The 16275-nt window shown below is 28.8% G+C and overlaps 1 protein-coding gene across 1 annotated transcript; it reads right to left on the reverse strand.

The window, feature by feature from the left end:
- Nucleotides 1–8746: 8746 nt before the first annotated feature.
- On the reverse strand, nt 8747–14297 carry LOC129285040 (G-type lectin S-receptor-like serine/threonine-protein kinase RKS1). Its single transcript, XM_054920584.1, is given in 8 exon segments — nt 8747–9295; nt 9456–9606; nt 9692–9929; nt 10270–10412; nt 10414–10478; nt 10619–10791; nt 12393–12524; nt 12616–14297. Coding segments are annotated over 8 exon segments (2496 nt in total). The 5' UTR covers nt 13910–14297; the 3' UTR covers nt 8747–8995.
- Nucleotides 14298–16275: the final 1978 nt, after the last annotated feature.

A 16275-nucleotide genomic window follows, 5' to 3' on the forward strand; every position in this document is an offset into this window, starting at 1 on the left:
AATAGCGGTTATTTTTGTCTATAAATCATGGTTAACAACTGTCATTTATAGGCCTGTCATTTAAAGTCTCCCCCTTTATATGACGGTTATATCCCTATCATATATACTTGACTATATATAATGGTTAAATATCCCCATCATATAAGGATTCTTCCATTATAATCATTCATAATGAATAAAAGAATATATGACGGTTATTATAAAGAATCATCATATATGGGCACAATATATGACAATTATTTACAATAACCATCATATATTATGGAAAAAATGATAGTTATTTAAATAATTGTTATTTTTTACATTGTTTTTCTTTTATATACCCCTACAACATTCATGCAAAATCTATATCCAAACAATAATATAGTATTTTCAAACAATAATAATTCCAATTGAATTTATACTAAAATCAATTCAAAATGAAACAAGAAATAGAACTCATTAAAATTAGGGAAAGGACTCTCATCACTACTAAGAAGTTCAACAAAAATTTAAAAATAAGTATGAAATTAAATTTATTAACATTCTTGCTCAATTGCAGAGTACTCATTCACATTCTATCTGTAAAAAATCAAAGGAAAATAATATAATTAACTAATAAATATTTTATTAATTATGAATAAATTCATCAATTCAAATTCTTCATCCAAGAAAGTGGTAACTGAACAACACCTGTTGATGTTTGGTAGCTTGGATGAGAACAAGAGACAAATCTTGAAGAAAAGGGGCAACCAAATTAAAGCTACCTTCTTTTTTTATGGTCCTTTACTTGCAAAAATCATGAGCATTATACAACCAATTAGTATTATTAAAATCTCATACCTTCTCTTCTTGAATTTATGATGAGCTTCGTTCTACATCTGAGCAAATAGATGACAAGCTTCGTTTTAGATCTAAGTGAACGGATAATGAAAACAATGAATTGGCTAGAGCTTCAAATGGACTGAGTAGATCTGGATGAACAACAGCAAAATCATGCTAAATTATGGGCGAACAAACTGGGTGAGGCAATGGAGAAAAAGAGAGAAAATTATTGGCACGAGTTGAAAATGAAAATGAAAGAAGAAACATAACATTAAAAAGAAGCATATATGATGAGCTTTTAAATTCCTGTCACACATAGTTAGGGAATAAATGACGGGTGTTTGAATATGGGTACTTTAAATGACAAGTGTTTAAAGCACTTATCATTATTGTGAAGATTTTAAATAACGTTTGTTTGAAACACCCGTTATTTAAAGTTTAATATTTTTTTAATTTAAAAAAACTAGATTTAAAACATTATATGATAGGTTTTTCAAACACTCATAATTTATTTTAAAATAATAAATGATGAGTATTTTAAATACTTGTCATTTATTTCCTAACTATCACCCATCTCACTTTTATATGATGTATGTTTTTTTCTAAACTATCCTTTTTTTTTTACATTTTATATTCAAATTTTTGTAGTAGTGCTTACTTGGCATCTCTTCCACATAAAGGATCCGAGGTCAATGCAATTAAACATGTTTTGCTTTGTCACATGATAGGTATATGCTGGCCTCATTGTATTATCTAAAACAGTGATATGGAAAATCAGTCAACTGAAGAGGATATAAGAACTATGAAGTGAGGGCCTCTTCTAGTGACACTCACCAAGGGTACACGCTGTTCTTATTATCTAATGCGCGTCTTTAAAGCTTCAACTAAGGAGGGTCATGTGCAGATCGAGAAAAAGCTTTAAACTATGTTTGGGAGATTTTTTTAGAAGGAATGAAATTGAGTGTGATGGTTAAAAGACAAAAGCTATTGTTTGTAAGTTTTTTTAAAGAAGGATGGAATGGCAAGAAAGGCCCTCTAAAGCCCTCATTTGCCATCCATAGCTCAATATTTTTTATCTTCCCAAATTGCAGGGTCAAGGATGAAGTGGCACGGTATAATTATTTCATTTACAAAATTACCTTCCACCACCTATCCTAATAAAAAAATTTTATCTGTTATTTTCATTCTTCAACCATCTCTTTCACCTCCTACTGGGGTTGCAAGTTGGCAAAGTCAGGCCAGGCATCACCCCAGCCTGGTGCCCAGCTCGATGTGCACTTGGACACTAGGTTAACCCAATTGACTCAAAAATATTTTTATAAGTGTTTTTTGAAAAATATATAAAAAAATTTTCCTTGAAAAAAGTATTATTATTATTATTTAAAATATATTCTCCATAAAACTAATATTAGAATAAAAAAATTAAAAGTTCAAATGAATAACAATTGCTAATTATTTTTACACAACAATAAGTTAAGGGGTAAACATAACTTTTGATTTTTGTACTTTATTCGCGTTTTGCTTTTGGTCTCTATCCTTTTTTTTATGTTTTAGGTCCATATACTTTTGTTTCTCATTATTTTGGATCCTTTCAAGATCCCTATACTTTGCTCATAGAGGGACTGAAAATAATGGAAAACAAAAGTGTAGGGACCTAAAACATAAAAAAAAAGTATAGGGACCAAAAGTAAAATGCGAGTAAAGTATAGAGATCAAAAATTATATTTATCCTAAGTTAAAAATAAATTTTGAATTTTGAAAGAGATTTAAAAAATCATAATGATAAAAAATGTCTAAAAGATCATAAAAATAATACAATTCATGATAACTTTTAATAAAAAATAATGTCATGCGATAAATATTATTCACAAAAATTTTTAAAAAAATACTTGCATATGTTCAAGCAAGGTAAGGTTTGACCCCTGTTAATGCCTGGCCCCATGTATCCAAATGCTTCAGGCAAGGCAAGGCTGACTGGGTATTCAGGCATAGTACATAACCTTACCTCCCGTCATATCTCTCTTGCTCTTACCATCTCTATCTGTCATGCCTTTCAACACTATGATTCTATTATGTTTTCCTCTTGTCCAACAGGAATGTTTGCTTAAATAGCTTTATTACTTGCTTTTTTTATTCTTAATTTTTGAGTATCTTATTTAACCATTAGTTATTATTCTTGTTGTTATTACTACTGCTGCTTTGCTGCATAAATAGTATAATTGTTTAATGGGAATTATTATTTTCTTTAAATTTAGTCATATGGGTAATATTTGAAGAAAAAAGTTCTAAACCATTCTATTTCATTCATTTTATAATAACTTTCAAGTAATGACCATATAAAACTATTCCTTCCCATCATAAAACTTTCAAATAATAAAAATTTTTTTTCTTTTCCACTCCACTTTTCTCAATTCCGTTCCATTCTATTAATGACCATTCTTTTACATTCAATCATAATGTTCCAAACACAATCTTAAGGTAATTATTTTTAGATTTTACAATATCTTCATGTATCTCTATTTATAAAATATAAATGATATTTAATTATTTTAAAATTTTATAAATATTCGTGTATCTTTACTTTTTTATGATATTATCTTTCATTTGTTGTATCACGTTTTTTTGAAAACTATTCAATATATTATAGTTAGGAAATAGACTCCTTTCGTTTAAAAATATAAACTATTTTTTGAGGAGTTAGATATTTAAAAATATAAAATATTTTTAGTCTTTTGAAGTGTAATCATTGTTTTTTTTCAAAAGTGTCCCTATTGATAATGACTTTATATTTATTATAGGATGTTTAATAAGGGTAAATATAAAAATATATAATTAATTTAAAAGTAGGTAACTATTTTATTAGAGGATAAAATTTGATTAAAAATATTTTATATTTTTTAACAGAAAGAGTAACTATATACGATTTCAAACAACGAAATTAGTGTGAGATTTTCACGAAATATGCTAGAGGAAAGAAATAGAAATAAAAAAATAGTGTAAGGGAAAATGAAATGGAAATACAAAATTTATCTTTCTATAACTTATTATATGTTGAAAAAATGTATAAAAATTAATTACCAGATTATTCCCTTGGATGAATATTATAAGAAAGTTGATGTCAAACATATTTCACACAAACGTAAAATGTTTGCATATGTTATATGATTGATCTCAAACTATTTATTTACACCCGTGAAAGCGTTCGTTTCATCTAAATTAATCATCTTCCTTCAAATGCGTGGGATTTAACTCTGAGAAAATTTAAAAAACACTTTCAATTTCTTTGTCATGTTTTCATAAGCCATTATTAAAGTTAATTATGTAACTATTTCCAGTAAAAGATTGTTGAAAATGAAAACAAATGAAATTAAATTTTTAGCTACTCTGTAAAATTTATTTTTGAAAACATATAATAATTTTTCCACTAATGTAAAAGAGTTTATAGATTTGAAATTTTTAAAGTTTTATTAAAAACCAAAATTAAATTCGTTTGAACTTTTTTTAATTGATATAATCAATTATTTTCATGATTAAAGTTGAATGAAAAATCAAATTTTGAAAATTATAACTCAAGTATAGTTATTAAATCAAACTTTAATTAAATACTAATTTATAGATATATTTCTACTCTAACATATTTAATTAACATGGTGGCACTTGTAATTAATGCTATCATTCTAATTTCATATCAAATGTACATTTTAAAGACAACCGTTTTTCCATTATAAGAATGTGCAATTAATAATATCATGTCTTAAAAATGATTATTATACTTAGATTAACAATTTATACAATTTAATTTTCTTACATTTAATTTATAAGACATAATTATATATAACCTCGTTGAAATAAATTTGTGTGATAATTATTATTATACTTAGATTAGAAATTTATACAGTTTAATTTTTTCACATTTAATTTATACGACATAATTATATATAATTTTGTTGAAATAAATTTGTGTGATAATTATTTTGAAAATATGCTACAAATATGAAATTGAATATCAAATATAATTATGTTGAATATATTACAGATATTAAAAAAGAACATTATTCCCATTTTCCACATCAATTTTTTTAAAATGAATCTTAAAAAAGATTTGTTGAAATATTTTAAATGTTGGTGTTTAAAATACTTTACTCAATTACCTCATGTATAATTCGTGCAATTTATGGGAATCTCGTACTATGAATACATCGGTAACACAATCAAATTCTATATTACTTGGCACAATCATCATTTCTCACATCCACTTGGCTTTTCAAGAAAATTGTAATAAAAGAATTTGGGAACTTACACAATTATCTAATCTAATTTATACTTTTGAAGACATGCTCTTCTGGCACATCTCTTATTTTATATCTTATCAATGTTAAAGGATCTATTCCCCTTTTTTTTTCCATAGATCTCATATTCACATTTTTCTTTATTAGGGGACTTTTATTGTCCTTCTCAATTTCTGTATTATATTAAAAAAAATTAACATATTATATTTTTAAAAAAGTCATATAATCTGTTATAGCCATTTGATAGAAAATGCCATATATTATGGATATATATAAAGTATGAATATAAGTAGAAAGATATAGATATTTTTTGGGAAAAAACATCATAAAAAATTTAAAAAAAAGAAAGAAATTTTCAGATGGCGAACTTTAGCCCCATTCAACCATATTTACAATGGGTTATAGATAGATTGTTGATCCAGTTTAAATTTTTCAATTTTAAACATAACTATTATAGTTAGTTAATTTTTTAAATTATACTATAAGAGTTATTTTTTCTTATATTTAAAAAATAAAGTAGTATATACATTTAGGGGATGCTGCATGCCAAATATATACACACACAAGGCACCCACTTTAAGCATATTTTAACAGATGCTATGCATTCCTAACAAGCCATTACTGTAGCAATTTTTTTTTTTTTTGCCAAAAAACAATTGAAAGAACTGGCACCTGCAAATAGAGTCAAAAATATGGGTCAAGTTATGTGAGTTAGCTCGAATAACTGGTTATAAGGGTTGGTTTAGGTTTGAAAAAATTTGACCAAAAAAAGAGTTTTTTCTGACTCGGATCATATAACCAGTGAACCATATGAGTCAATCCTGATGTTATGGTTGGCCTGTTTAACTCATATTATTTTTTAAAAAAATCAAAAAATTAAAAAAATTTATGGATATAAACCATATTAGACATGACTTATTTAGTTGTATCAATTTATATATTCTGTACAAATATTATAAATTAATATTTTAGTATATTTAAAATGAATCATGAAAGAATAAAATTAAAACTTATTATTTGGGTGTATTTTTAAAAAAAATCATAAAAAATAAGTAAATGAGTTTGCAAGATAGCTCATTTAATCCACCAACCCTTAAAGGTTGGGTTGGGTTGTGATTTTTTAAACCTATATAAAAACATATTGAATTTAACCTAACCCATATGAGCCAAGTTGGCCAATATTTCCACCTCTACCTACAAAGCAGGCAAGTCATGTGTGATCTAGATGACAATGAATTGAAGATTGATTTGAGGAAAAACACAATCATAGATCCTATAATTTCATTGAGTTTTTCTTTTAATCCCTATAGTTTTTTTCAGTATTTTTAATCTATATGGTTCTAGAAAGATTGGGTGACATTTATTTTTTATGTTCATATAGTTGTAATTTTTTTAATATTTTTAGTCTCTATAAAGATTGAAAATATTTAAAAAAAATATAGAAATTAAAAAAAAAACTTGATAAAATTATAGAGATAAAAAATTATGTTTTTTCTTGATCTAACAACAAATTTGTTTGTTAAAATATATACCCACAACCACAAGCTCGCTGACATAATTAACATTTCGTGGTTCATAGAGTTGGCTCTTTTTATTTTTTGGGAGCCCCTCTCTCTATGTATGTCTGTTTGTTGTCTGGCATTATGATCATCACAAATCTTTTATTCAATAGAATAATTTCATAAATTTAAGGTTGAATTTATAAAAAGGGTTACATTAATATATTTTTATCCTTATATTTTTTTAGGCTCGCCATAAAGTAATGCATCAGTGCAACGTCAACCCTTAAGTTGTCTAAATAAGAGGTAAAATTATATTAATATGAATAATAAAATATTAATAGTAGCCATATAAATTAACAAAAAACTATAATTATTTAAATAGTAGAAAAACAGACTCAGAAACCTTTAAAAATGATAGAATAAAACGCAATGTAAATGACTATATTAATTAAAATATTAAATTGATTCAAGTACTAATTTGTTCTTATTTAACTATACATACATGTCAAATCATTAAAATACTTTACACATTAAAATAATTTGAGCATAAATTTGTATTTTAAAATATAAGAAATTAACATGATAATTTAAGAAAATATAAAAAATTAAATCAATAAAAATTAAATTCAAATAATCAAATCAATAAACGAAAGATATGTATGTAAGTGTCAACCCCCGAATTTAATTGTTGCTTTGAAAAAAAATTTTATTTTACTTGTAAAAAATGTAAAAATTAGTGTTAGCTCCCCATATTTTAAGTAGTTTTTATTTTTGTCCCCCGTGTTGGTTTATGAATTCTCCCCGATAACTGATGCAAACTTGATCAAGGATTAAAATTTTCATAATTCCTTTTCATATAATGCAACATATCCTCGATTTTAAAATTAAAAAATAAGTTATATATTCGACAATACAAAATTATAAATTTAGGTAATAAAGTCGTAAATTCTTACAAGCATTCAAATAATGACATATTATTTTTAGATTTAATTATTAAGATTTGTATTTCCTATTAAAATTAAAAAAGCAAGTTGCAAATTCAAGATGAAATTGCAAATTTGTCTCCCAATTTTGATATTTTGCAATTTTGTCTCAAATTTACAATTTTATCTTGTTCAATCTACAACTCAATTTTCTAATTTTAATAAAAAATCCAAATCTTAATGATTAAATTTAAAAAAAAATCATGTCATTAAGAATTTACAACTTTATCTTCCAAATTTAAAATTTCATTTTCTTGAATTTGCAGCTCTCTTTCTTGATTTTAATAAAAAACACAAATATTAATCATTAAATTTAAAAAATAACATGTTTTACTTGAAAACTTACAGGGATTTATATTTTTGTCTTCCAAATTTACAATTCATTTTTTCAATTTTAAAATTAAAAAATATTGCATTATATGAAAATACCAGCTAAGAATCTAAAAGACTTACTTTATATTTCAAAATTTGTTGAAGGTTTATCTAAATAAAATGATTTCTTCAGGACTTAGGTGTCATTCTTCCAACAAGACATACATCATTCGACGCTTGTATCGAGTTAACCCCAACCTGTTTTGCAATTCAAAGCAGCATTCTTCATCAACTTTAATTTGTTATGTGTTTTTATTTTTAAATTATCTAAATTGCCATTTTTTTAGTTTTAATAATAAATTTTATTAATTATATATTTATTTATTTTAAAAAATCAAATGAATAAAATAAAGGGGCTGAATGCTCGAAGGTTTGGCCATTGAACCCTATGAGTTATGGCCGCTTCACAAATAAGGTCGATTTTATGTAAAAGGGCTGATTGGCCCTAATTCCCACCTCCATGTCTATTTTCACCCTTTCCTTATGGCTCATGCTTAATCCTTTCCCTTCTCTTTTTCTCTATCACACACACACACACATGGAGAGAGAATGGTCCCCTACATATTTAGGACCCAGCCCAAAACTTATCAATGCTCTTACAATATATATATATATATATATATATATATATAGAAAATTCACTATCCCTACGTCTGCAAAACTGCATGATGGTGGTGGTGTGACAATCTTCAATTTTTCATCACTAGCTAGAGGGGCCACGAATGAGCACTAAAAGAACAGGTAAAGATAACCTAGGTTATATTTATAGAGACATGTTTGTAATGCACTAATGGTGGAATACACTTTAAAATCCCATTTTTAAATCAAAAATTCTAAAATGGCATATATACTCGTTATTAAAGCACAAAGTACTCGTGACTAATTCATGATCAACATGGATCTGAAGTGGCGTCACGTAAAGTAAGGAGTAACATACATATAACATAATTGGATCCAACTTTTATCAGAGACTGGTTAAAATAGTGTCTATCTCCTTCCTCACTTCACTTCAAATCACTTAACGTTATCCATGTTCAATTTATAATTATCGACCACTAATTGTAGAATGAGTGAGGACATTAGCTGAAACTTCTCTAGATGTTGAAGCCTCTGAAAACAAATTATTAGAATTTAACAGAAATGCAGGCTTTTGAGGCGAGGGAAGGCTTACTTCATTGCCAAGCATGATAATAACTTCTGACGTGGATGGCCTATGGATGACACTTTCTTGCACACATAAGAGCCCTATTTTGATATATCTTAGGGCAACATCAACAGGATATGATTCGCCAAGTGTTGAGTCTACTATTTCCAAGGCCTTTCCCTCTCCCCACAAGTCCCATAACTGCAAGTTAATGAAACATTATACAATCATCAGTAGGGAAAAAATGACATTGATATTTGTTAACGCAGTTTCTCACTAGGCTTTTGAGGTAAAATATGAAAGGATATGGCCAAAAAACAAAAGTTTAGTTTATATTTCATCCTTATAGATTTTGTCTTACTTGTCCAATCAAATTCAAGGATGATCCTTCCTTCTCACGATCTGTGTTTCTCCTACCACTAATAATCTCTAGTAAAAGAATACCAAAGCTGAAGACATCAGACTTTGTCGAATATTGTCCTTCCATTGCATATTCTGGGAACATATAACCGCTGCAACAACTCAAAATAGTTATGATGTATCATTGTGCAAATCAAACTTTTTATTTCAAGAGATGTAAAAGAATTTGGTCCTTACTATGTCCCAACAATTCTACTTGTTCTTGCTTGGATTTGCTCCTCTGCAAATATTCTAGCCATACCAAAATCTGAAATTTTGGGGTTCATTGCAGCATCTAAGAGAACATTGCTAGGTTTAAGGTCTCTGTGGATTATTTTCAATCTTGAATCATGATGAAGATAAAGAAGACCTCGAGCAATTCCAAAAATAATATGAACACGCTTATCCCAATCTAAAGATAATCTTTGATTCATATCTGAAAATCAACCAGAAAAGCTTCTTAATACTGAAAAATGGTGGGAAACTAATCAAGTCCTAATGTCCTATCAAGCACATGTACAAATTAAACAAGCAAGACATGATGAGAATGTTATAATAAAACAGTTTTTGATCAAATGTTTCTCTAATTTATTTTAGGGATGAAAATTGACTTATTTATTCCAACCAATTATCAACATATCAAAATATATATATATACATATATATATAATAAAATCTACATCAAGTTACACTATTCAAAAGTCATAAATAGTGTCTCATTTTTCAAGCCTCATCTATATAAACGTGTCTAGTCGGAGAAAAAAAGGAGGACTCACCAAAAAGATAAAAGTCCAAGCTTTTGTTGGGAACGTACTCATAGATCAACATCCTTTCTTCTTTATGAATGCAATATCCGAGCAACCTTATAAGATTCCTGTGCTGCAATTTAGCAATAAGTTTAATTTCATTCTTGAACTCGAGTCCCTTGTCCTGAACCTTTAGACAATCTTTTCACTGCTACTTCTTGTCCATTAACTAATATGCCCTGAAATATCAAAGTGCTAGGATATCATATGCTTACTTGTGCAAGACTATCAACATTAGCATTACATAAGATATTAGTCTCATAAGAATTAAAATATAACTAGATTAAAGGAAGTTGCATTCTTATAAGATTTCACTTACCTTGTAGACAGAGCCAAATCCACCACGCCCTAACTCATTCTCAATTGAAAAACTATTTGTACAAGCCAGTATTGTTTTGATGTTGAAAAATGGTAAGCTTGCTTGGGTTCTATTTTCACCATGCTCTTCTTCAGAGGAAGATTCAATGTTTATTTGTTGCTCAGCCATTTGATCTGGAATAAGCAAAAACAAGAGGATACAATACGAATTTTTGAACACGTGGTGCTGGAAAAAAACAAATTCATTTAAAACATTTTAATAAGATCCATCATCGAACTAGAATTTGTTCACATTTCTGTGACTTGATCATAGTCTAATGGAAGTTAATTATTTTAACTATATATATGTGTGTATATCTTAATTAAAAGTTTTAATACATACTCCTTCTGGTCCTATGTAGAAAACACTTTTAACCAAATCGCACGAAATCAGAAATGTGGTTAAAATTAGTTAAGAGTCTTTATTTTTTCAAAAATTTCTACAGAAATCCCAAGTTACCTTTAATTAAGATTATTAACTTTACCTAATCTAAAAGTCATGCATGCCACTCAAATGAACCAATTAAATATGTGGGCATTTTTTAAAATAACTCATAATGCTCTATCAAGTTTTATAGGGTGGTGAAATACCAAATAAAACTTCTAGAAGATATCTTATATTAAAAACTGGAGGGAGTATAATATTATACTAGTAATTTAATAAATAAATTGTAATACATAGTTTAGTACAAATATGAACGCATGATTAACATAAGGAAAAATTACGTATAGGTCCATTGAAATAGACTTATCTACAAATAAGCCCAGTGAAATTTGGATACCACAATCAAGTCCCTTGAAACTTAAGTATAATTTGACATTAGGATGCAAAGACAATAATACCCTTATTAAACATACATTATATTAATCAAATAATTAAGTTACAACTACTTTATCAACAATTTACAACTATAATTTCAACTATTTACAACTATAACTTTACATATTTAATAATTAAACACTCATGCACCATTAAACAAAGTTTAACATTAATTGTTTACATCTGCTTCATCAATAATTTACAACTATAATTTCAACTTTTTTCCAATTGTAACTTCACATATTCAATAGTTAAACTAATCAATTTAATTTAATTATTGGATATATAAAATTAGAGTTGTAAAATGTTGAAATTATAGTTGTAAATTACTGATAGAATAGTTGTAAATTATTTGACTGATATAATGTATATATGTTTAATAGGAACATCATTGTCATTTTATCCAAATTTCAAATCACACTCAGGTCCCAAGAAACTTAGCTGTGATTTTTGAATTTCAAGAGACTCGTTTGTAAATAAGCCAGCTTCATAGAACCTATATGTAATTTTCTCTTAATATAAAGGTGAGCACTCAGCAACAGTATTTTGAATATGATAATACATCCGTTAAATAAGCAAGGTAAAATCTGTTAAAGGTTTAAAGGTGAGCACTCAGCAACAATATTTTGAGTATGATAATACATTTGTTAAATAAGCAAGGTAAAATCTGTTAAATGTCAAAAATGACTTATCCATCTCAAAAGACTAATTAAGGTTGTTGTGGGGAAGGCCGCAGAACACACACACACTGTAATCAGTTACAACTGAGTGACTTAAACAAGCTATAGCATCTAAAAGGCAATTTATTTCATGTTTTCACTTCACCTAAAATTAGTTGAGATCATTTATTTAATGTTTTTCTTGTTAAATTCATAACTTGTCCTGGAGAAATAAAGAAGGAAAAAGAAGCAAGCACCTCTCTTTTTCTTCATCCAAAAGCAATAAACACACGGGGAAACCAGAAGAATAATTACAACCAGAGTAGCTATCAGAATTCCCACCATTCCAGACATAGAAAGTGTTCCTTTCGATTTCCTATTATAGTTTGCTGAGAAAAGTGGAAACAAGAAAGTGTTCAACACAAAGTAAAATGAAAAACAGGGAACAAATACAGAAATTAAGAAAAGTAGTATATCTACCTAGTTCAATGGCATCAACACGAACATATAAATCATGGCCTTCCTCATTTAACACCATTGTGTCCATCAGAGTCCCATGCCATGCTAAGCACCCACTTCCTCCATTTCTCACATCAGCAGCAGCGTAGGCACTGCAAGAACAGTTTCTCAAGCACTCTTGTTCACATTCCTCCATGCTCAAACCCTTTCTAACTTTTGCTATAGATGTATCAGGAATCTTGACACTTTCTACTTTAACAAAGCCTTCTCCATTTCTGCACAAGGGTTGTCCTTTCTTCCTCACACAACCTGCTGATTGATCATTCTTCTCATGCCAATCGGTTGGGTTTCTAGGTTCAAACCCAGGTAGGCAAGAACACTTGTTGTATCCATAGTTATAAGAGTCACAGTTGCTATTGGGGCCACAAGTTCCGTATGCGTCACAGCCCACTTCTGGATAAGATCGATATCGCATCCAATCTTTCTTCGCATAATCCCATTTATGCGTTTGCATGAATCCAGATGGACTAGCTATAAACTTCAATATGGAGGTGTTGTCCAAGGCATGATACACGACTCTAACCTCACTATCATCTTCCATAAAAGAGACATTCAAAGTACGCACCATTAATCGTTTCAAAGCCGTCAGACCCACAAGAATTTCTCCATTGAAGGATCCAATTCGCCACACTGGAACATTTTGCTCGTACAGAAACAACTGAGGTTTGCCAGAAGTATTGAACCTAGCTGAGAAGCTTCCTGTTGCAGGATCATCATCGGTCTTCCATGACTGCAAGAACCAGTCTTGACCAGTTCTTTTGTTGAAACCCAGTTTTCCATATGGAAGAAAGGTGTCGGTGGGATGATCAAAGCTTTGCCAGAACACCGCTTTGGAGTCGTTTTGAATTAGAGCAAGATTACCTAAATCAGAGAGTTGAGCTATAATTCTGGTAATAGGAACAGTGACAGAAACATTTGTGGACCAGATGGGGAAGTTGGTGTTATTGTGGTGGAGTATAAGATTCCCATCTGTGCTGAGCGAGAGAACTCCAGAGGTGTCATTGATGGGATTGTCTCTGTTTGCCACCCAAACAACAGTTTGCTTTGGCAAGTTATAGTACCATATTCCAACATAGCGAGAGCTCGATTTGCCAGGAGCGAAGAACCCAAGAGCAAACTTTCTTCCTTTAGAAATGACAAGTTCTCCATCTCTAATGGGTTTACCTATGGTTATGGCATCAGAAGCTGCACAAAACAAGTAGTGGTAAGAGAATAATATAAGACAGAGAAGAACTATCCCATTTGCTATCTTCATGATCAGAAATGCCTAAAATGAAATCAAAATTGAGCTGCTTCTTATGGTAATGAACTTTATAATATATACTATATATATATATATATGAGAGTGATAGGGAGAGGGCTTTCTTCTATACTTTATATTTAAAAGCTATAACTATCATCACCCATTCATACTCCATACACTGTTTCTTGTGACGCGTCACTTTCCAATTCAACGGAAGACTGGAGTCAATGGGAACCCATTCCATAAGTTATAGAGATAGTTCTCATAAATTCAACACGAGTAGACAAAAAGTCACTTTCTTTCAACTTCCTACACGCATTTTGTCTCTTTCTCTCATAATGCGTCACACTACAACGTTGTTTCCTTCTCACGAGTTCTGCTACGGTGAATCGGTAAGGCGGTAACTCTATTAGGGGTAAAAACATGAAATGACAGTTAATGACCAAGACATTGAATTATTTACAATAATACCTCGCAAAAAGTAAAGCTACAAAAAATACTAACAGCTTTGACATATGGTGTTTCAATATGTTTGTGGAGAATGAAATTCTTAGCTTGATGATTTCTCTAAAGTCTATGTTGCGTGGATGCGCTGGAAAATTTGGAAGATCCGCAGTGATTTTGTTTTTAACAAACAAGATGTCGGTTCTGTTAAATTAGTCTCGCTCAATAGACGCTGCTGTTCGATCGAGAGTGCTGGAAAGCTACTGGTTTGATGGAGGAGAATCACATACCTAATCAACAGAATGAACATGTTCAGATCTAGATGAAGACGCCACATGCAGAACTCAAAATCAACACTGATGGCTCCCCGAACTCGTAGAGATCATGAAGGCAAACCATTGTTCTACTTCAGGTAGCGAATTGAAGTTCTATCCGACGGTTTGGTTCGTGGAGCCCCTCCTTTGCGAAGGACGTTTTGTCTTCTTCAGCGAGTCCACTTCCCATTCCCACCTTTCAGTTCAGGTAGTCTCGGATCTGGCAGTGTGAGTGACCGGGGAGGGATAGATGACTCTTTTTGTAATTTCATTCGATTTTTTTTTTTTTTTTTTGCGTTTTATCATGCCCTTCCTTGTCGTTTTTATTCATGTATTGTTCGTGCAGCGAGATGTATGAAAATGTTGCCAGATTGGTGGAAAATTGGATTTTAATTCTACATTTAAAAGATTATATTTAAATGGTTAAACTCTGCTTTTACTATTTTAATATGATTTGATTCTTTAATTTTATAAAATATTTTTTAGCTTTTGATCTTAACATGGGCAAGATATTTTTTATACTAATCATTGTTATTTAAAAATAAATAAATTTTAATATGTTAACATTTAAAAATATTTTATCAACATTTAAAAGTTTAATGTATAAAAAGATAATATATAAACCAAGTAAATGTGGTATAAATGATAGTGGTCTAAATCTTTTAAGCATTATTTCAAGGTTAGATTCCTATATGTATGTACGGACAAGCATTACTTGAAAAAGGACTTCTTTTTAAATGATGCTCAGATTTTTTTAAAGGATTAGTCTTATGGTTATTGGCTATGGAGATACCTTGAACAACCAAAAAACAAAAAGATTAAAAATAGATTTTAAAAAAAAAATTGAACATTATATAAAATTAAAAGATTAAAAATAAATTTTAACCTGTTTTACCTTTATATAGTTTAAATAATTTTGAATGACATACAAATTTTTAAATTTTATGTAGAAGGCAAGCGGAAAAAAATAATGTTACAGATTTTTTTAAAATATATGGGCAATGGAGTAAAAATCATTTTAAATTTTAGAGATAATATTGAACAATAAAAACTGGAGCAGTTACCTGTTACCAAAAAAAGAAAGAAATAAAGAAACTTGAGTAATTACATTTCTGAAATAATAATTGTATTCAATTTTTAAAAATAAATTATATATTACTCTCTAAATTTTAAATTACGTATACATAATTTTTTTAATCTTTATAATTTTATAATGAACTCCCTTTAATTCTTATATCTACATAGATAACTCTATATAATTAATTTTATATATTAATTATTTACACATAACTCAAAATTTAAGAGGTTTATCTATATATTAACTAAAGTTTGGGAGTTTAAATACAAATAAAAATAAAATTTAAGGAGATATATAATGAATGGCTAAGGGTTATGTGCATAGAGCTTAAATAGGTTTATTATTAAGTTTTAAATGTTAAGGTGATTATTTGTAAATGGTTTAAAATTTAGAGAAATTTTAAATAAATTAACCTTTTTTTTTGTTAGTTTTATCCTATTCTTCCTTTATGTTTTGCTTACATATTTTTTTATTTAATATAAGGCCACGGTACATGTAAGAGAAAGTAGTTAGGATATGTCCAAACTCCACAACTAGGTGAC

The sequence above is a fragment of the Prosopis cineraria genome, unplaced genomic scaffold (genome assembly GCF_029017545.1).
Source record: "Prosopis cineraria cultivar Desert tree isolate PC_DT_omini unplaced genomic scaffold, ASM2901754v1 PC11, whole genome shotgun sequence".
NCBI lineage: Eukaryota > Viridiplantae > Streptophyta > Magnoliopsida > Fabales > Fabaceae > Prosopis > Prosopis cineraria.